The sequence below is a fragment of the Plutella xylostella genome, chromosome 18 (assembly GCF_932276165.1).
Source record: "Plutella xylostella chromosome 18, ilPluXylo3.1, whole genome shotgun sequence".
Classification (NCBI taxonomy): domain Eukaryota; kingdom Metazoa; phylum Arthropoda; class Insecta; order Lepidoptera; family Plutellidae; genus Plutella; species Plutella xylostella.
This window is the reverse complement of record NC_063998.1, coordinates 5,139,225-5,160,816: the sequence shown is the minus strand read 5'-3', so window position 1 is coordinate 5,160,816 and position 21,592 is coordinate 5,139,225. Positions and strand designations below refer to the sequence as shown.

Below are 21,592 nucleotides of genomic sequence, written 5' to 3'. Positions count from 1 at the left end.
ATATAGCAACATTTATAAAAAAACTTTATCAATGTGCTGTGTTCTACTTTTAACTAAATGCTAGAAAATCTCCTTTATATTATTCAACAAGATCGTTATTCTTCTGAGTTTTTATTCAAAAGGCAGTCTGAAAATAAGGACTGTGGCCAGTTATAGTCACGGGTTCGATTCCCGGCACGGGCATATATGTGTTTTAAGTTATTTATCCTCGGGTCTTGTATGTCTTACGCGATTTGATGATAATCACACGCAATACTCAAAGAACCATGGTCCCTACGACACCAATGGTTCCTGTAAAGAGAAATTTACAAAATTTTCAGAATGATTATGCTGCCCGCCTTCTGTAAGTAGTTGGTTGTAGTATTTACCTACATTATTTGCCCTAAAAACGAAAAGGGATCTGTCTCTCAGAATAATAACGGCCTCACTTCCATTGACCGTTCTATAATATCTATGCTCTTCTGTGTTTACACAGAAAAAAAAGTTAGTATTGTTTATGGATGGTGGTGTGTGTTTGGAAATTTTTGACGTAAATTATTCGTGTAGTAAATATGGCGGCTGACGAACTCAATCTTGACAGTCTAATTCATAGGCTTTTAGAAGGTAAGAATCGTTATATTTACATTTGTGGATTGTAGGATAATTGTACAAAATATAAGCAATATTTTTATCTATAAATTCCATACCCACATCCTCTAGTTGCGTAATTATCATCGAGGTATGCAGGTATGGAAACGTCAAACTCATAAATAAATCGATTATCCTCAATTCTTATCTGATTCTACTTTTGAAGTTTAGTATGTAGAGATCACGCAGGAGACTATTTTTGTCGTTAGCAAGGAATGCTCCCTGTAAGCCACTTGAGACCGCAACACAATACACACTCCTCCACTTCTAGACCACTAGAGACGTCAACTCAAATTGCATAGAATAGAACCATCGTCTATTGTTATGCTTTATCCGCAAATTATTGTTACTTTGATTGATTTAAATATGTTTATTTCGTTTTATTATGCTGCTTATTGATGGGTTACCACAGTATACAGAGTGCAGCAGGAAACCGCGAGGAGAAAGGGGAAATTGAAAGACATCTTTTCAGGAGAATGTATGGATACTTGCAGTATAGTTGAAATTGAAGTTGCTAGATTCTTTGGTCACTTTTATTTTTCCCACTATATCCATTCTGATATGGTCCGCAGCTACTCACTGGTCTGATAAATTTTAAAAGTTATTTGATTGTCTAATTTTAACTGATAAAAATTACCAGCCATGTTCCGATACTCTGATAATAATGTCAAAAACACCTGTTATTTCTCAATAACCAAATATACAGTTTACATTTGTGTACTGTTATACCCTGTGTGTGTCAAATGTTATCATAACAAAACCCTAACAAGCTAATTATTTACTTCAATTACTTACCTATGTGTTAATATTTATGTTGTAGCTAATTTCCATTAGCATTTTGGTTTGAAGTATTAGTACAAAGCATGAGTTAATATCTAGACCATATTATTTCTAGTTCATTTTGAAGTACTGAAAGTTTACAGTAAGTGCCTATGTGTGTCGCTCATAAATTTTGTATGAATGCAATTTTTATGCTTATATTTTACATGAGTGTTTACAAAATCTTAAAAGTTGAACTAAATTTAGCATGTTTTATGATCTGTCTTGTATGTGCCTGGACTTCATACTGTACTGCATTGAAAGATAAATATTTAATCTTTTGTGCAGTTTCCAATAAGAACTGTGAATATGTTCAATATAATATGTTCTCAAACAGATATCTCAAATTACCATATTAATGGTAATAATGTGAATGTATAGTTTGCTAAATGCCAAACTAATCTGTTTTTACTTTTTAATATAAATAATTCCACTTTCTGTATGCATATGATGTTGTTGAAAAGATTATGTATGTGTAGTGTTAGCATAATGTTGAAAATGTGAGATGTGTTAGCATTGTGTATTGCATCTGTATCTGTCCTCCCAGATGGCATGTGTTGCGCGCGAGCCGCAGAGTGGTTGCTAACAGGTTATTCATTATGTCGCCAGTTCGGGGGATGAGGCCCGGGAAGTCGGTGCAGATGTCTGAGGGTGAAGTCAGAAGCCTCTGCACCAAGTCCCGGGAAATCTTCCTTCAGCAGCCCATACTACTGGAATTAGAGGCACCTTTAAAAATTTTAGGTAACACAATTTGATAATACTCATTTGATTTCGATTGATGATGCACCTTTACATTGCATCTAATAACCATTTATATAATATTACTCAAAATAGTTAGTACTGCATTGCAGTATTAATAAGAATAAGTAACGCATGCATAAGTATACCAAGTTTGCAAGTATGTAATGAAATCCTTTCCAATCCAATTACAGGTGACATCCACGGCCAGTTTACAGACCTACTGCGTATATTCGAGTACGGCGGGTTCCCGCCGGAGGCTAATTATCTATTTCTCGGCGACTATGTAGACCGTGGGAAACAGTCTATGGAAACAATATGCCTCCTGCTTGCCTACAAAATCAAATATCCAGAAAACTTCTTTCTCCTCCGGGGCAATCACGAGTGCGCCAGTATAAATCGTATCTATGGTAAGTCAGTTACGACTTTCAGAATAAGTTGATGACCAAGCACTGAACCCGATTCTGAAGCCACAGATTTTATTTTCAGCACTGTCATATCATTAAATCAAACCTCACATCAACAATACATTTAATTGCGTTACGATTGTCTTTGCTTACATAAATACTTCTAATCCTATCACGATCTTGCCTTGCATGGCTTCATTCTAATAGCGATTTAAGTATATTACACAGTGATGTAATGTGACGTGATGTCATTGCATCCTGCTGAAGTTATCCAACTGAGACGAGAGACTCGGTGCTTACTTAGTTTTAATCCTTACCTACAATTTATGAAAATCCAGGTATTACGCAGTTTATTTTATAAGACCATAGGTATAATCTTGCATGATTTATAATCGCCTTAAGAGCGTTACAAGGGCAAATAGCGATTCCAATTAAAAATAACTTAACTTCTGTATAAAAGCGTTTTTCGAAAAACTACAAACTGTTATCATGTAAATATTATTTTTACTTACCTGCTAGGTAATAACTACGAGACTCTAGTAGTCTAGAAGTTAATTTAGAAAACGGCCATTTCAAAGTCGTGGAGATAACGTTAACTTCTAGGTTCTTCATACAACAACACACTACTACATCCATAATATTGGGCGGTAGGTTCTAAAAACCCAATCTCTGCCTAATAAAATCCACCAACCACATAACCAACCCCTCCCACCAATCCCCAGGATTCTACGACGAGTGCAAGCGCCGGTACAACATCAAGCTGTGGAAGACTTTCACGGACTGCTTCAACTGCCTGCCCATCGCCGCCATTGTTGATGAGAAGATATTCTGCATGCACGGCGGCCTCTCGCCCGACCTGCAGGGCATGGAGCAGATCCGCCGGATCATGCGGCCCACCGACGTGCCTGATACTGGTATGTGGAATTTTCTTTTTAAAAACAAATGAAAATCGCTTCATAATTTATTCTAAGAATTGGGCGTCTAAAGCTCACCGCACATATTACCGTAACGTAAATGGGGTCGCCTCTTTTTCTACGCGAGCTCGCGTTCTACTGCTTGACAGAAGATAATGAAGCGATCCCTTTACCTTACGGTAATATGTGCGGTGAACATAATACTGCACGGTCGCACGACGGTAACGGTTCATAACCTTCTCAGAGCATGATGTGTAGTATTGTTTGCGGAGCTCCACTCAAGTAAATTGCTCATTTCTTTTTGTATTTTGTAGACAGTTCTACTTTTTTTTCATTTCCCTACCTTCTAGGTACGTAGGTGCGTTAACTTAGTTTGGTAGGTACCTACCTACATAACTCGCAAACTTGAGATAAGAATCAAGAATCTTTATTTTTGGCTACGTAATGAATAAACGTAACTTTGATACATTGCACTGCATCAAATTTCCCTAATTAAATTTCAACCTTAGTTTCCAATACACAAAGTTCATTGTACATTAAGAAAATTTGACTATAAGTGGTAGCACTGGTAGCCTGATGTACTTTGTCCGTAGTTAGGTAATCCATCCTTTGCGGACTTAATTTGCATGACATGAATTTTTTGCTAGATTTGGCAGGGGCACTACCGTGCGCCTATATTTACTTGGTGGTTACAGATATGTGATTATGAAATTATTTAAGCAGTTATGTACCTATCTAGAAAACTGGACCAAAATTGAAAAAAAATACTCTAGTTGGTGGGGGCACTGCCGTGCCCCCAAATATTTTAGTTTTCCCTTGATTCATTCACCAAACACTACTTATATTCCAAATTTGAAGCTTCTAGGTCTGCTAGAAGTGCCTTAGAATTTTTATGATCGGTGAGTGAGTGAGTGAGTGAGTCAGTGACAAAATTAAGAAACTTTGACCCGTTATAATTGTTAAACTACTGGTTCAAATTGAATGAAATTTGAAATATACCGTGTCTTTAGAATGCCTGCATGGTTAGTGAAAATTCAGTCTTCTAGTTTTATCCACAACGAAGTTACAGGGGGTCGAAAATGGCCTGAATTGCTTCGAGAAAAGGATGGTACGGCCGTGCCGCTTTTTTGCTCGACTTGGTGTGGGCACTGCCGTGCCCCCAGATTTGTGCATCCGATAATCCCCACCTAGCCATCTACAATGTCATAAAATGTCTTATAAATTGTAATATTGTTTTTAAAGTAGCCTGCTGTCATCGCCGATACCGTAATAGAAGTGCCACTATACCTTCCCTGTCATATTGTTTTGAATGTATGCATTGAAACAATATTTGTCTTTATAATTATTGCATACTGTTTTAATAATCTCCTCTCCTACAAGATAAGTAGGTCATAGAACAGATACGTTCTATTCTTGTGTACACTAACTATGATAGTAACCGCTTGTTATTGCATTCAAGCATTAGCTCAATGTTGTAACGTCTCAACTCTCAACAGAGTAAATTAGGTACTGTTTTAGGTTTTGTCTAGTTCTTGGTTACTATGCAGATATAAGGTACAAAACATGTGTAAAACACAAATTATCGGTGTGAAGCTCGATTTAGAAACTCGACAGTATATTATTGTGTTATGTATGATTTGTATCTTGATAACGGAGATAAATTTGATCATTTCTTGTCAGAGTTGTAACGTAATCCAGTATAAGTGAGACAGGTCCAAAAATGTAGTCCTAATCTTGATTGAGCTGTGACACACCACAACCCTGACAAAACGCACATACCCATTATCACCAATACATTATACAAATATGATTTATTAATTTTATTTGAAATATCATATCAGATAATCAATTTTGCATTGCCTAGATTCTACAGTAGGTATTTACCATTGATACGAAAACGAATGATTAATTAAAGACACATCTTTATTGTTAATCTACGGTCATTTAACTGAATGCTTCGACTGTCGGTTATTTTCTCTTTAATCGCATCATCAACAGCAACAGGAAGCTCTTGTAGCGGGCTCATGTCCTACATTGGACTGCAGTTACAGTATAATTCCAACACATTTTATATATTTAATATGTACCTACCTATCTATGTATTTGTGTACCTACATAATACAATATGTATGTATATCAGCAGTCCGACACCCTAATCACAGGCTCTGTCTAGTTTGGGGTCGGATGGCCGTGTGTGAGATGTCCCCACTTACTTATTTTTTTCCCCCCGTTCCCCAGGTCTGCTCTGCGACCTGCTGTGGTCGGACCCGGACAAGGACGTGCAGGGGTGGGGCGAGAACGACCGCGGCGTATCCTTTACGTTCGGGCCGGACGTGGTCGCCAAGTTCCTCAACCGACACGACCTCGACCTCATCTGCCGGGCTCACCAGGTAACGCTACTTACCGTATCTTCTTCTGCAGTTCTGTTTTGCTTCATTTAAATAAATACGGCTAGCTGCCCTGGCTCCCGACTAAATATGCACGAGTCTAAACTGAACAGATTTGCGCGAGATAACTAAGTTCTCTCCAGGTTCTTGGTAACGTAGATTTCCCTGGCGTTAGCTTTAGTTGATAAACAGCTAGTTTGAGTGTGTATTTCACACATCGTAGATAATATCTGAAAGACTAAGTGTAGAAAATTGTCTGAGTCTAGTTTGAGGACCCCTGCTCTTTGTAATGTAATGTTAAATTCCGACATGTGCCTTATTATAGTTTAGGTACAATGTAGAAAAAGTGTAAATAATGTTCTTTTGCGCAAAACTTTATTATTACTCCATTGTTTTGTATACGTAACGTTGCTGACATAATAACACATTGGCAGGTGGTGGAGGACGGGTACGAGTTCTTCGCGAAGCGGCAGCTGGTGACGCTGTTCTCGGCGCCGAACTACTGCGGCGAGTTCGACAACGCGGGCGGCATGATGTCCGTCGACGAGACGCTCATGTGCTCCTTCCAGGTATGACATATGGCGGTTTACGTAGTAAAGCTGGAGATGATTTCTTTTGGATGGATGGATAGTTCTAGGGATAATTTATGAAATTCGCAAGTTTTGGAAAAGCAGCAGGCGCAAAAAGATATTTTTAAAAATCAAGTGTATAGCCAATTTTCCAAAGACTATAGCAGCTTAGTATGACTAAAGACTCGTGATTGGCACTCTGAAAAAGATCGGAATCGATCCATATTATGATAATTTTTCATTTTCACGGTTTACTTATGTTTTTTCTTAAATAGGTCCCTGCTTTTTAAAATACCTAGGTACTAGAATGTGTACAGATTGATGCAAATACAGGGAACATCATTTTTTTCTGTTTTTCTTTGTACAGATTATAAAACCAGAGAAGTAATAATAAAAATAATAAAAAAAAGCTCATCGATTTGTGAAACGGCCTCGATTTGTGGGTAATGATGATGCAAACTACACTATATCCGTAGCAATGATCCTACATCATTTTATTAGTATTCAGTATATCTCTTTAGACTGAGAATAACGTGAAAGCTTAGATACCTAGTTGACCTTCCTTAGTTATAATGTATTTTGTGTGTAGGTAGTTATAGTTTACGATGGTTTTAGAAACGTATTGTAGCCAATTCTGAAGGCTATCTAAATTTAACAGATGTGCTTTCAGAATCTCTTTTATGTTGTCATGTCAATAATTTTATAATAATAAAGATAACAGTGGTAATTTTGTCACGTGCAGATATTAAAACCGTCAGAGAAGAAGGCGAAATACCAATACAACGGCATCAACAGCGGCCGGCCGGCCACGCCGCAGCGCGCGCCGCCCAAGAAGAAATAACTGACGCGGCCTGTCCAGTGCAGCGCACAGTGAGATGAATGCTACAAATAATTCACTATATCATGTATTATAACTATTGTTTAGTGCGGTCATGCGACAAAGCCGAATATGTCACGTATTGTTAAAATTATTTATCAATTTGCTTGTGCCTTCTATTTTTAGTTTAATTTTTATTATATTATATTTAATATGAGTGATATTAATTTATGAATTTAGTTTCTACCGAGATTGTGTGCGTATTGAGCAGACTTGATCTATTCGGAGTTGCCCGGTGACTTTTGCTTTTCTGTGTCGATCCCCGATTGATTGATTATATTGCAGCCTTTAAATCGGATTGTACTGTTGTTTTATCGTAACATGTTAAAGTTTAGTAAATTGTTAAGTTGATTTTGAAGAGATAGTTTGATGTTTTGGAGGTGGCAGTCTAGGAGACGCGGCATTGGAGACGGACGTCGTTACATTTGTCTATGAATAAGTTGTAGCGGATCGAAAGCACATTGCTTTGTTTATTCTATAACTAATGTGCCTATAAATGTAAAGTAAATAAGTCTCGTATAAGTGACGATAATTGGATTTACAAATTTCTGTTTGAAGTGGATTGAATTAATTTAAAAGATTTTAGAATATATTTTTGTTCTTTATTTATAACGGAGTGAAAATGATATAATAATCAAGTAGAGAGGCGGCGCGGCCGCTGCCTCGAGCTCTCATCCCAGTCACCTTTTGTTTCAGTATTAACATTATGAAGTAAGTCATTCAAAATTGTTTGTATATTATTGGCGTGATGTCCCGACGAGGCCTACCTCGTCAGTTCGTGGAGGGTGTAGGAGCGGCGAAGTCCTCGCAACAATAGTGCAATTGCTATATTACAATTTATTACATAATATAAAATTATATGCAGATTTTTGCATTGTACAATTTTATTTTTTAGCTATGTTAACATTGTCAAATAATTTTCATTGAATAAATATTACTATTTAAAACATTATTTTACTTTCAGTCATTCTGATACATGTTTGCATTTAGACAGTTCATTCTTGATGCTTTTTAATTCTGCTATGTGTAAGGTTTTCACTTCTTTCCGACTATTGACTGTTTGTTTGATTATTAAATCATAAACTTGTTGAATTTACTATTAGTATAATGTGTTGCTATTAAAATATAACTTATTGATACTTGTATAAGTTACAGAGGTGACAGTTTATGTCCATGTTTACATAATTATAAATGTCTAATTTAGATTTTAGCTGGTAATAAGCCACAAATAGATTTTTGTGTATCTTACTAAACAATATCACTTTTATCAACTTAAATTACACTTCTCATCTACACTTAATAAAAAGTATAACATTTCAAGATTGAGTTTAGAGTATTTCTTAATTTTCATTGTACTTTTTATCAGGTGTGTACAATTTTCTGAAATATAAAATTTATTGAAATAGTTATGTCCTATCTCTCTCACTGTCTACTTCCATCATTTTATCCGACCAGTCTACGGACTCAATATCAACCTCTGGAGCTATTGTTTCAACAATACTGCTATGGCTTTGAAATTTCTCTGAAATTTTCTGTATGATATCTTCATTCTTTTTTTGATATTTTTGTATATCCAGCTGTAGAGCTTTTAAATATCCTCGTCTGGCAGACACAGTCTTCTTGAGTCTATTCACTCTCACTTCATATTCCTTAGCCAGAGATTCAAGTAACTTCTTTTGTTTTTGTAAATTAGCCACTTCATGAGCCTTCAGTTGTGCTCCCACATCAGCCAGCTGAGGACGCCTGGAATGCAATTATTAGGTTTTAATCATTTAAGTTCTAGGCATATTTATTGGTTTGAAACAGCTATACATATTTATACTAGTTTTTAATGTATTCTGTTAGAAACTGTGTCAATTAAATAATTGAACAATACCTAAAATTTCAGATTGGTAAGTAGAAATTCAGCAGTAATCAGTATGAAACACAAATAAATTGTAAAATTAGATTAATATTTTTAGGTAACACATTCATGTATATTTGTACTGACCAAATCAGAGCTGCAAAATACAGAACAATAAAGGAGATATAGAGGATATTAGCTTACTTTATTAACAATTTAGTTCTCCTGGTCAACTTACCACATCTGTTTATCATTTTCCGCAAACTTCTCTTTTTGCTTGTCGAGTATTTCTAGTTTCTGCGGCATGTCCTCGTACTCCCACATCACATTCAACTCGTGGACCATGTCGTCCAGAATACCTTGTTTCAAACAGTTGAACATTTGAACCCATTTTAACCGCCGCAACTTGGCCTTGGGTACTGTCTCAAGAAAGTCTGTTTCCCTATAACAAAAGATATGCTGTTTATAGTAACACATTAACACTACAATAACTGATAGAGTAAAAATATTCAAATACAAACCTTACAAGATTGGCAATGTTTCCAAACTCTTTTAGAATAGTCAAGTTATCAAACGTTATGGCTGTAGCGTTTGTATTGTCGGCATCTTCTATGCGGTCTACACTATTTTCCATTTTAAAATAAATATATTGAACAAGATATTTGGATAAAACCACTGCGATTGTTTGAAAAATAACGCCAATCAAGAAACGACGCCCGAACTCGTATCTGTCAATGTCATTCACAGACGTAAGTGGTGTTGCCATGTAAAAAAATGTTTGTCTATGGGTATTTGTGTTCCAGTATAGAGAAAATACTAACATGCTATTTAGTTTTTATTAAAAGAACTAGATGGCGTTCGTCTCCTTGTTACACTATAAAATCATAAATGTAGATGGCGCTACCGATACTATTATTTCTAGAATTTAATTTAAAAAATAATTGAATTTCTGTCTACTACAGTCAATGCTGTCTGAGAGGGGTCGGGTTTCTTTGCCCTAGCTAGACTGTATTAGGAGGTAGATCCTAAATATTGAGCTGCTACGGTTTATCGGTTATAGTTAGTTATTGCTGCACTAACTTTCCTCTTGTGGTGGAGGTGGTATGTTAAAATTGGTAAGTACGTATACTTGCCCAATCCCAATGAGTTTCCACTAATTTGCAGATAATAAGTGTATTTAGATATAAGTACTGGATGGGATTGAAACCGTGATGTTAACTGTTGGCTGTTGGTCCCATTGTAAAATCTGCGTATCTACGTAGCACGGGGAACCTACGAGAAAACAATCATGCGTTGCGTTATGTGCCTCGTGCTAGGTATGCTGCTTATTATATTTATCTAAGTACTAACGACATTAACTAAATCAGGCAAATTGAAACAGTTTCGATAAAATTCCACGTAAGGTCCAACTAAAATAAGTCCGAAAAAGGGGAGTGGTCCTAATTGTTAAAGTAAGGGGCCGTCCATTAATCACGTGATGCTCAAAGGGGGGGGGGGGGGGGTACTGAAAACCTCACGAAACATCACGAGGGGGGAGGGGGGGTTCTCGTTAGACATTGTACGTGTATTAATTTTTTGTCAAAAATTAGGTATTTCTGAACCGATATTTTGGACGGCGCAGAAATTTTAACGATTTGTAGTATGACCTATATTTTTTCTAGTCAAAAATTCCCTTTACATAGACTTCCAAAAAATACACATGATCCAGGGGGGGAGGGGGTTGGTCCCAAACCTCACCAAATATCACCAGGGGGGAGGGGGGGTCAAAAAATGAGAAAAACGACCTCACTTTTTTCTTAATTATATTTATTTAGGCAAAAATCCGTTAAAAAGCCACGATACTATCAATCGTTAAGTATTTTATTTTTAAAGATGTTTGTACCTAAACCGCTTTCAATGATAAAAAGTCTCTTTGGAAAATCGCACTCTTTATTTTCATGACTTAATTGTTGGACTGTAGGTAAGTAGGTAGGTGGATAGGTTCGAATCGAACCCAGGACCATCGTCAAGACTGATACCTAACTTATTACCTACGTAATGTACCTGTAGTAAGATGTTTAAATTAAATAGTCATAAAAATGCCTATTGCACATAACATAATAGGCCTGTATGGTAAGCAGAAGCACGTTTATACCAAAGTTCTAAAACCTACCTAACTAACTGTTTAATTTGCTGGTGTTATGGATAAAAATATAATAGGTATAGTGTCCAAGTAGGTATTAGTTCCAAATATTAATTTCAGGGTATAATTACGTCGCCTCGGACAGGAATCGAACCTGCGTGTGCGGCCTAGCGACACACTCGCATAGCAGTCACTGTCGAAGTCCTCGAAGACTTAGGTAACCTAGAACATACCTGTAACCTGTAACCTAACGTAGACTCCAGTATAAGTACATCTAAGAGAATGGGGTCAAGGGAATACATAGTTTAGATAGGTAAGTACTATATACTTAATAGGCATGGAAACTAAAATAAAGAACAGAAGCGGTTTTGATAATTTTATTAGTTTTTTTTACACATTTTCGTGGTTACATAGAAAAAATATTTAATAAAAACGAATAGGTGTTTAGATTAATTTGTTTTTCTCTTGATATAATTTGTTGGCAGTGACTATGTTACCTATAGCAGTCTTGAGATCTTAAGTGAAAATCTTTGATTATAATTTTGAGTTTGAATTGTAGGTAAAACGGTAAGAATATCGTTTTGAATATTTTAGTTTTTCCCTTTTAACATAGTCAAGGTTACAATTACAGTAACAGATAAGTAAATAAATTATTATAAGTGGTAATAAAAGAATAAATTAATTTATATTGTACATAGTTAGTGCGGGTTCGATGTCCGGCCCATTAGAAAGCAGCAGCTGGAAGAAAAAATATACGTTAGTTTATTTATCCTACCCAAGATTATATTATTTAGTACCTATACATATACATATTTATAAATCCTTATGTAGATTATTTATGGCCTAGTTACGTTTATTCCTACTATATTATTTATGTTTAGGTTTATTTTGATCTACCCCATTGATAGTTTGTATGTTTGTAACTACATAAGTTAAGTATACAAGGTAATGTATATATATAAAGTATATCTCTGTGTCTCGATTTAAGTAGATAAACTTCTGTCCTCTCAGCCTATCGCACTACCAACCACTTTCTCGACATCACCAAAGGTTAACTGGTAGAGAATGCTACTAGCATTAAGTTCGCCTTTGTACTTGATGCAATAAAGAATTTATATATAATAATAGTAATAATAATGTCTTAGTCGATCTACCTAGTCTTTTAAATGGATTGTAAGCATTTGCATTCGTTTGAACTCTATAATGCCTTATTCTTCTTAAACTTCTCAAACCCCTTCGAAGATATTTTAAATTACTTCATGAAAACAAAAAACAAAACTTTTGCTTTCGTAAAACCTTTACAAACTAATTTATCATAATCAAAGCTACTTCTGCTACCTCATACCTAGTGGGTACTATAGGTACCTATGTAGGTGCTTATCAAGTTATCATAAGCACTATAAACTCCACATGTAATTCAGTAGACAGCGGCAGCGTGTCTACTTGTACTAGGTACGTGTATACATATCCCACCTACCTTCTAAGAATATGCATATGCAGAAGATTTTTGGCCATGATAGTTGGGTAATTTGGGTATGTAGTAGCTACATTGGTATCGTTGCATTGCCTTGGGTTCTCTATTAAGTATAAAAAAGAGGTCGTCATTTGCGAAAAGTTAAAGCGCTTCGGTGGTTTTGTCGTATACGGTGAGCACTCATACTAAGTATGTAGGTACTTATACATATAAATATTTATTTATACATTTTTACAGGTACACAGACACACATCACACCTCTCAGTCTGTCGAGGGTAGATACACATAAAAGTTTATGGCTTATTAGCCAATTAGGAGAATAAAAGTTATCTGAGTTGTTATTTTTGTAAAATTGATTTCTTAGATAACTTTTAGTTCTATTGAAAAATATACCCTAAACATAAAACGATTACAAACGATAGGAAACTATTGTTCACTAACGACTACAAGTCTAGTTGTAGGTAGGGAGTTGGTATGAAAGACTAAGCTCTATAAACAAGTAGGCACAGGAAATAAACACTTCACATAAGAAGAAAATCGAAGATAATTGTGTTCCTCATACGGTTTTTTTTTCAGAAATATTCTATTCTATAGGTGTTTTCACAAGACATTCACATATAGACATAAACCCACACAGTCTACGTTCACTATGTAACTCGGTGACCGGGGACATAGCACACAAAAGCCTGCAGATACCTGGTGCGTGGTTATAGTAGGAGACCGAGACGGTATAGCGGTAAGGTCTTGGTGTGATCCGCGATGGGGAAACGGTCGTCCCACAGTAAATCGTGTTCTGCCGTGATCAGAGATACATGTCAAATAAGCTGTTTATTTCAACTTAAATAAAACACTTAGAGACATGAATATATACAGCTTAGGTCGCGTCTGGCATCGTCTGTGAGAGTGTGGAGTGTGAACTAACCTAATGGTCGGACGGGATGTTTGTCCCAGAGGAAGGTTCTCTTGACGGGCGAGAGGTAGGAGTCCCGGATGTGCGAGGGGCTGCGGTCCCAGCGCGCCACCGGCCGCAGCTCCGGCCAGTCGTACCAGAAGGGGTCCCGCGTGATGGCGGAGATGGGCAGCGACGGGCTCGGGTTGAAGATGTCGGCCCAGGGCCGGCGCCGGAGCCCGCCCGCCGTGTACAGCGGCGCACCTACAACCCAGCAGTGCGGACAACACTCGCTACACTTGTACTTCGTCACAATAAAGCTGATCGTAAGCGTTCAGTACAGCATGACAGCCAAGTGCACAGTTATGGTTTAATGGCTGAAATGATCAGCGATCGTGAGAGCTAAGTTTTGTTGTAAGTTGCATATTTTTCGTGAACGTAAATCAAGTTATTGTTTCATGCGCATTTCATGCTTCATAATAATTAAGTAAATAAAGTAATAAATAAAAATGGAAGTAGAACACAGTATACACTCGTTGGATAGAACTTTGATTTCGTTGAATTGAAGGACTAAAGTAAGGTGAGGATTTGAAAGTCTGAACTGATAAATTAAATATAAATAATGTGAATGGTCAGATGTCACAGTATCTTATTCACTGAAAGAGTAAGATGAAGATAGAATAGTCAATCGTCATAAAAAGTGGTGGAGGATGCTCGAGGATGGCGAGTGCATCCGCGGTGAGGCGTGTCGGTGCCATACTGAACAGGTCCAGAGGGTCTCTGGTCAGGGCGGACGAAGGTACAGCGTGCATGGACTGTTGTCCTTACCGTCGGCGTCGAAGGCCACCTCGCAGTCGCGCGGCTGGCTGATGCGCGGCTTCACGGGGGTCGGGGACCTCCCTCGGAGCGATCGGTCAAAATCTCCCCATTTTTCGGCTTCAGCGAAGAAGGGGTCCGATTTGAACACGTCCGATAAAGCCCCCGGGAACGCTCCTTCATGGCAATTTAATACCGACTCAGAAAGTTATACATTGGGGATCTTACGGGGTGTGTGTCGGGAGCTGGTGGTAGCTCGGGACCTGATTGTACCTAATCTAAGTCTGTGGAGTGTTGTGTTCTATCCCTGTGTGAGTTGCATTCCGTTTAGAGGTGCAAGTGGACTTTTTACAATGCCATTCATGCATTAAAAACATTGATGTATTTTTGATACGTATTGCTGTGACCGAATCGTGCGATGCAAAGCATCATTATAATTTTGGAAAAATGTATGTATTGGTAAACTGTTTTTCTATTAGCTAAGATAGGTGCTAAAACTACTAAATCAAAACACAGTCTTGTCTTTATAATTTTAATACAAAATTCTGTCTCATGTTAGTCAATGTAGGATAGTGAAAATTTGTACCATTAGATTACAATCTGTAAACTCTTTTCAGGGTACCTAAATTCAAAATGAACTTGCCAATCTACTTGGTCCATTCACTTAACGACCACATTTAAATAGATAAGGTTTCCCAAAAGAGTTTACCTTCATAACGTGATCTTTTGAAACATAGAGTAACATAAAAGTACTAAAAACGACTGTACAAACTTTCGAAAAATAATTTGGGTCTTTTCTTACAATAGATTATTTTATGGTAAACTTAATGATGCTGATGAATGATCTCATACAAGTAGCCAAACCAAACCAAAACATTTTATGTACAACAATAATTTTGAATTTAAGAATACGAATTTGTAACATTGTGAAACTTGTAATAATACGTAGTAAATAATTTAGACTAGAATAGAAAAAGTATAAGTAAGTCAGCTACGAAACCAGTGAAACTTCGACTGAATTGAAAATCTAACCAAAATTTCAGTGATTCCGAGCTGTGGAACGTCACCACACAACTTGAATTCGACAAAATCGAATCTAACAGGTGGATCCATTCCGGTATTATTTATACAGGATGGTCCGAGTTCACGTTTTTGTCTTATCCGGAACCCCAACAAAAAGCTCCAACAATACAATACCAAACGATATTTTTATCTTTATATTTTTAATTGGAGCGGTGGAAGTTCCGTATAGGATGATGAACGTGAGCCAGAGTGACCGGCGCCCGCCCCCGCCCCGAGACACCTGGGGCGGGCGGGGGAGCGCCGGCCGCGCTTAGCCTACTTCTAGCCTAGGGGGTCTAGTATTTACCTGCGCCCCAGTGGGGTTTGTTGTCAGGTTCGTACTCAATGCCCTTGAGGCTCTTCTCGATGGGGTTGGAGGGCGCGGAGAGGTCGGTGATGGGGTACGCGCGGTCCTTCAGGTAGAGCCCGTAGCGCGAGGGGTAGAGCCGGTCGATGGCGGACATGCGGTCCAGGTGCTCCTGCCACGCCTTGTGCGCGTCGAACGGGTCCGCGCGGCTCAGCACGCGCCGCGGCACGTGGTAGACTGCCGACCACAAACAATGTCATCACCACGTCACAGTTGTATAGAGGTATGTGAAAATCAAACTGATTAGAAGTAATAAATATGTCCTCTTCGGGAGGTTTTCAGAAGGATAAAACTGGGTGGTACAGTGACGCTGTAGAGATAGTTAGATTTTTCCGTGTGATAGAGAAACAGACACTTCACAAGTTAGGTTATTCATTGAAATAGTAAGAAAGCAGAACCAGTAAGATCCATGAAAGTTTTGATAGTATAAAATGATTAAAGCACTCAACCAAGCTTGATTAGTTTCAGTAGATTAATCCAATAATGTAGAACTCACCTCTTTATATAATTCCTTTCAGAAGCATTGTACATAAAAGCTTAAGTTACTTACAACAAATAACATCGGATATCTAATAACCTTTTTGTGCCAATATAATATATAAGTAGTTATGCAGGAAATATTATTTTTTTGAACGATATTTGTATGATAAATGAGGTGAAAATATTACAACAATTGGAACAGAGAGGTTACATTTTATTTATTAAGACTAACAGGGAAATAAATACCATGACCTGACAAATGCTTGAAGATATAACTGATGAGATCGAAATAACATTCATGGATAATATACATGTGTAAATGTTATGTACTTAATAAGAGGTGGTTTCTATCCGACATCCTAGTAATACTGTGACATGCGATTATTTAGCCATGACTGCAAGCATACGTTACATTAACAACTTTGTGTCATACAGCTATAGTACCACTATTATAAATATTAGTAGAATATTTTGGCCGGCCAAGTAAATTGTAGTTTAAGATACCCAAAATATTTCAGAAGGTAATTTATGTATTTTATTTTTCAGAAACTGAATAAAGGTTGGTGTTTGTGTGACTCCATGTAATGTTACAACGATGTCTCCGAGCATCTGACAGGGCCACATCTCCATCAAATAGTTTTCAATACTTTATTTATTTAAAAATTTATTACAAATGTAATCCTTAACACAGTTTGATTGTATATTGTACATAACCAGCAAATATGGTTTCGAGTTTGGTTTTCGATAAACTTTACCTAAATTGTACATTTTAAAAGCTCGTTAAATATTTTGTTGTTTCATGCAACCCAGTATTGTTATGTCGATGTTATGATCAGTCAGACGAGATGATTTATGCTGAAACAATTGAGAGTTGGCGGGTCAAGACAAGCTGTGTTAACACCATCGACAGTATAAAAAGCTCTTACATACTCATTACTCATTTCAACATTTATAACAACTACGATAGCATAGTTAACGAAAGCAACTTCAGTTTTTGTACTGGGTATTTTAACATGGGTACAATCGACTGAAATCAAATCTTATACGCATCTGAGTACGATGCTGATTTACAATAGGTTATTATAGATTTACCATGTAAAAAATCTGAAGCTGCTTTTTGTATTGTAGTTAGTGTCACGTGAATGTGGCGTATGCTGTGTGCCGGTGCCGGATTATATGTACAGTGTATTTGTTAACGTGTATGAGAAATATACAGATGCAATGTTAAATTGTAAAACATCAGCCATCAAAAGAAGGTTCTAGCCGCCAACTGACCGTCAACATTTAATAGCAATGGAAAAATGTTTGAGCAATGGAATATTTCGAGGGTCAAGTGGCGAGCATTCTCTTACTCTGATGGACTGTGTTGGTACAAGGATGGCGTGTAGATGTACACAGACATAGCTACTCACTTGGCCGGTACCGGTCGAGCGTGCGCGGGTAGTTGTGTGTGTAGATGTTGCGGGGGGAGTAGCCGTAAGTCTGTGAAGAAGATAAGAGCATCAGACACATAGTTTAATCATCTTCAGTGATAAAAACCCTTCAGGCTAAGTTGCTGTACCTTAAAAATCACTACAAACACATCTGAGGGTTTCTGTTTATTTGAAATTTTCACAGTTTCCTATGCCACTCTTCATCCTCCCGAAAGTCCTCTCGTATTTTTTCCTAAACAACAAATAAAAACACTTTCTTCTTGGCAATACCTGATTATGATACACAATGTTTACTGTCTGAGACATGGTCTAATAAAATTATACCATGTGCCTGAGATAGTAATCACGAAAGAATAAGATTAATTAGTAAATTTCGTATGTCAAGTGCAACGCAGCATCGCTCTCGAGGCCCACGACACGGCAGGTCTCATTCATTTGTTTTGTTCCAGTAACCCTGATGCTGCTGGTACGTACCTCGCGGTGGACGGGCAGGTAGCGGTATCCGGGCACGTTGATGCGGTCGGCGGCCACGGCGGGCTCGTCGTAGATGGACTTGTTGTAGGGCCACGAGCTGGAGCTCAGCTCGGGGAACACGCTGCGGCGCGTCGGCCGGTACCGCTCCTCGGCCCTGATGTCTTCGGACCCTGTAGAGAGAAGAATATGGTGAGTGGAGGCAGAGAATAGTGGGACGGTTGTCGACCTAGTGTCCTGTTAGTGAGGAGTCATAGGTGAATCAAAATAGTAGCGCCGGTACCACTCTTCCACCGATGTCTTCGGACTTTGCACGGGATGGGGTTAAAGGAAATGGTGGAAAGGAAGGATGCTTTTACACCAGAGATGGGACATGCTATTTGTATCTCAATTAATTTTTTGAACAAATTATTTTAAAAATAGTGTTTTTCTGATAAAAAATGGGTCAGTTTATTAATACGCAATAGTGAAGTTGCATCACACACTCGTGAATGTTTTTAATCAATCATTGCGTATACCTATATGTTTATATTACGTTCTGATATGAGAAATCGGATGATCTCTATGTATGCTTACAAATTAAAATATAATATTACCTTTTAGAGAACGGACGTAGGATTGCCAGAATCTGGCTTTCTTCGATGCCGTCTCGTTTCTGCCGATCATTTCTAAATGATTTTTAAACATTTTGGCAGATTATGTCGTGCTCGTTTCTGAAACGAAATTACAAACGGATAAAACATGTCTACACACATTCATATACCTTCCGATCTAGACTAACAGGCTTGCCAAAACTGTATGCAACGATACGCAATAACCTAACCTAACATTCTCCGCCGTTATCTAGACGTTAACCTTGATTTCCCTCTCGAGTCCTGCGGTTCCATCTCCAGGTGACATAATTAAGCACAATAGTCGGTGGCTTTTAAATAGAGCAGTGACGGCGGTCGCTAGCAGCAGTCTGCAAATAGGCCGCGGCGGTGCCAGATACGGCTGGCCCGGCGCCAGCGCCGACTAGATGCGAGAAAACGGTCATTTTTACAAATGTCTGCTGCGGCTATTTTCGATTTCCACGCGACCTTGTGCCGGAGTCAGCGGCCGAGGGTCCTAGCTGGAGTGGCCGACTCAGGAGTGGGTTTCAAGGTTCATAGAAGGTGTTGCGTGGGAAAGTGTTTCACGTTACATTTCTCTGCAGTGTTCAATGTCTTTACACAGGTTTTCTCTATAGGTATAGGTAGATACTAGGCATTGTCTGTAGTTGTATTTCAGAGAGAAGAAACATCGATGCTTCCGTTGGCATTTGCTGCCACTTAATGTATGGTATAAATCAAAGCTCTTATATTTTCCAAATCCCATTGAAGTCATTTGTAAGAATTTTGCCGATTAAGTTTGCTTCAGCTTCCAGAAAGAGTCGCAAACTCGTAACCCTGAACCGTTTGTTTATAAAAGCTAAATATTTGCATTACTAAACCAATCTAGAGTCGGGTGCTTACATTTGCCGAGCGAAATGTAAATTCGCGATTCTCCGCCCACGAATGTTGTGGAAGAGTGACGCAATGACGCGTACGGTATCGATGTACACACTCCATGGCGTCTATTTGGTGTTCGTAGCCCGTGCGTCACTCCCGGACTATATTTAGAAGCCAGACACACCATTCATCAATCTGGACAGTCAAGATCAAGCCTCGTATAGATTACCAGCCGCTTCAAATGCCTGGAATGCGCGCTGGATCTAGACCGCCGATGTAAAGGGTTAAAGTTAATTACTTTTGACTTTGATATGTTCCATAGGTAGATGAATAAACGAAATGGATGGTAAATTTATTTAAAAAAGTAATAAACAACAAAAATCATTTCGTAGCTACGCGGCTACGAGCTACGGCGTAGCAAAGGGCTAAATTGGTTTCTGGTTAGACAAATAGAGTGAAGTATTACTGAAATAATATTAGGAAACTGTTTCAGGCCAAATTCCAATCATTGTATACTTTTGGCAGTAAGGTCTATATCAACCAGACAATGAGCATGATTCGCGGTCACGTCTCTGAAGGCCAATGTCATTCATGTTTTCCCCATGCTTGGCGTTTCTGGTTTACATTTTTTATGTTTCATGTGGGCAGTGGGTTACTGTATCGCGTATTACATGTGCCCGTTTATGTGAAGTGTTGCATTAGTTCTGTGGAGGCGATCGTAAAGAGCACCGCTATTGTGAAACTGCTTCAAAAATAATCGCGTGCGTTCATTTGGCGGGATCGCAAATTTGGCGCGCGGCGGCGGCGCGGCCCGAAATAGTCGCGCCACCGCTCGGATCGGATTCACGGCATTCCGCCGATTAGCCCGCGCCCGCCCGCCGCCCGCCGACGATATGACCAATGCGATGATCGATAACACGAATGTCCGTCAACACCTCTCGTAGCTATACACATGCAGTCAGAGGTCGCATAGTTGCGAGTTGTAGACGTAGTGGTTATCTAACAATGTTGTATAATGCAATTAGGTACTTTCTAGATGGTTGAGATGAGTAACAACACTGTAAGATATCTGATGTGCAGAAAATTTTGCCATTGCTAAGTTGCCCTGCAACATTGTACAAATGTTGAGCACGGCACGATAGAAATGTCCGTTTTGTTGATGATAGATAAAACACAGTAATCAACTGACACTAGACACACAGGCACTTGTTGCTATGACAATAGCACGATGGTCGATGGTATTTAACTTTGAGAGACTTACGTGCTGATGAGCAAGTTACCCGGGTCTGAGCTCGCTAGTGTCGAGCAATCACTCGCGAATACGACCGCACGAGACGTCGAGACTCGCTGCGCGGGGACGGCGGGTTGCGCAAGGCGGGCGCGCGGCGCGACCCTATTGCACGGTTGCATACACTTTTGGCACAGCCCTTATTGAACACTGGGTCGCAGCTTACCGGATGATATCGTTAAATAATTGGTGTAGGTAGTTGTTTCGTTGACGAGCCGACGTGGAGTGTCGGACCAGGGCGGGCGCGCACTGCTGACCGCGCGCCCGCCACGGCCGCCCGCCCTGGGCCCCGCCCGCCCCGCGCCCGCCGCCCCGCCGCCGCCCGCCCAGTCCGCACCACTAAATACTTTACTTTATACTTATATCAAAAGATAAGGTACAGCTTCCTTCAGGCGTACGTGGAGATATTACGTTTGCGTTCTTGATAATAACGTAACATTTATGAAAAACAACACGTTATATTTAGTAATGATGTTGATACGCGTCACCTAAATAAATATTGCTTGATACTAATAGGATGATAGTGAAAACAGTAAATAT

The 21,592-nt window shown here is 38.7% G+C and overlaps 3 protein-coding genes across 10 annotated transcripts; 1 reads left to right on the top strand and 2 right to left on the bottom strand.

Annotated features, from left to right (window-relative positions):
* The first annotated feature begins 476 nt into the window (after nt 1-476).
* On the top strand, nt 477-8,290 carry LOC105384381 (serine/threonine-protein phosphatase PP1-beta catalytic subunit). Of its 2 annotated transcripts, none has more exons than XM_038114272.2 (7): nt 477-603; nt 2,056-2,187; nt 2,379-2,594; nt 3,314-3,505; nt 5,744-5,895; nt 6,327-6,461; nt 7,204-8,290. In XM_038114272.2, the coding sequence occupies exons 1-7, from the start codon at nt 552-554 to the stop codon at nt 7,300-7,302; spliced, it is 978 nt and encodes a 325-aa protein (XP_037970200.1). In that variant the 5' UTR covers nt 477-551; the 3' UTR covers nt 7,303-8,290. The 2 variants fall into 2 exon arrangements, with proteins under 2 accessions (XP_037970200.1, XP_048483496.1); XM_048627539.1 differs by lacking the exon at nt 7,204-8,290 and adding an exon at nt 6,829-6,858.
* On the bottom strand, nt 7,927-9,915 carry LOC105384357. The gene is made up of 3 exons (XM_011554580.3): nt 9,703-9,915; nt 9,420-9,623; nt 7,927-9,081 (listed from the first exon to the last, which is right to left on the bottom strand). Exons 1-3 carry the CDS (start codon nt 9,813-9,815, stop codon nt 8,745-8,747), a joined length of 654 nt encoding a protein of 217 aa, XP_011552882.3. The 5' UTR covers nt 9,816-9,915; the 3' UTR covers nt 7,927-8,744.
* Nucleotides 9,916-11,666: 1,751 nt separating this feature from the next.
* On the bottom strand, nt 11,667-21,376 carry LOC105384358. 7 transcript variants are annotated; one of them, XM_038114262.2, is made up of 9 exons: nt 21,219-21,376; nt 18,892-19,008; nt 18,299-18,468; nt 17,804-17,873; nt 15,852-16,088; nt 14,495-14,659; nt 13,700-13,930; nt 13,474-13,570; nt 11,667-12,041 (listed from the first exon to the last, which is right to left on the bottom strand). In XM_038114262.2, the coding sequence occupies exons 2-8, from the start codon at nt 18,980-18,982 to the stop codon at nt 13,485-13,487; spliced, it is 1,050 nt and encodes a 349-aa protein (XP_037970190.2). In that variant the 5' UTR covers nt 18,983-19,008; nt 21,219-21,376; the 3' UTR covers nt 11,667-12,041; nt 13,474-13,484. The 7 variants fall into 7 exon arrangements, with proteins under 7 accessions (XP_037970190.2, XP_037970191.2, XP_037970192.2 ...); XM_038114263.2 differs by lacking the exon at nt 21,219-21,376 and adding an exon at nt 21,026-21,150; XM_038114264.2 differs by lacking the exon at nt 13,474-13,570.
* Nucleotides 21,377-21,592: the final 216 nt, after the last annotated feature.

What these genes read in the sequence shown, in the direction of transcription:
- LOC105384358 (XM_038114262.2), bottom strand. Translation starts at nt 18,982, where the DNA reads ATGTTTAAAAATCATTTAGAAATGATCGGCAGAAACGAGACGGCATCG. An exon ending in CTACGTCCGTTCTCTAAAAG is followed by an intron (nt 18,469 to 18,891) that starts GTAATATTATAT and finishes TTCTCTCTACAG; the next exon opens with GGTCCGAAGACATCAGGGCC. An exon ending in GGTGGCCTTCGACGCCGACG is followed by an intron (nt 13,931 to 14,494) that starts GTAAGGACAACA and finishes GCTGGGTTGTAG; the next exon opens with GTGCGCCGCTGTACACGGCG.
- LOC105384381 (XM_038114272.2), top strand. Translation starts at nt 552, where the DNA reads ATGGCGGCTGACGAACTCAATCTTGACAGTCTAATTCATAGGCTTTTA. An exon ending in CAGTATAAATCGTATCTATG is followed by an intron (nt 2,595 to 3,313) that starts GTAAGTCAGTTA and finishes ACCAATCCCCAG; the next exon opens with GATTCTACGACGAGTGCAAG. An exon ending in TCATCTGCCGGGCTCACCAG is followed by an intron (nt 5,896 to 6,326) that starts GTAACGCTACTT and finishes ACACATTGGCAG; the next exon opens with GTGGTGGAGGACGGGTACGA.
- LOC105384357 (XM_011554580.3), bottom strand. Translation starts at nt 9,815, where the DNA reads ATGGAAAATAGTGTAGACCGCATAGAAGATGCCGACAATACAAACGCT. An exon ending in AACATTGCCAATCTTGTAAG is followed by an intron (nt 9,624 to 9,702) that starts GTTTGTATTTGA and finishes CTTTTGTTATAG; the next exon opens with GGAAACAGACTTTCTTGAGA. An exon ending in GAAAATGATAAACAGATGTG is followed by an intron (nt 9,082 to 9,419) that starts GTAAGTTGACCA and finishes ATTGCATTCCAG; the next exon opens with GCGTCCTCAGCTGGCTGATG.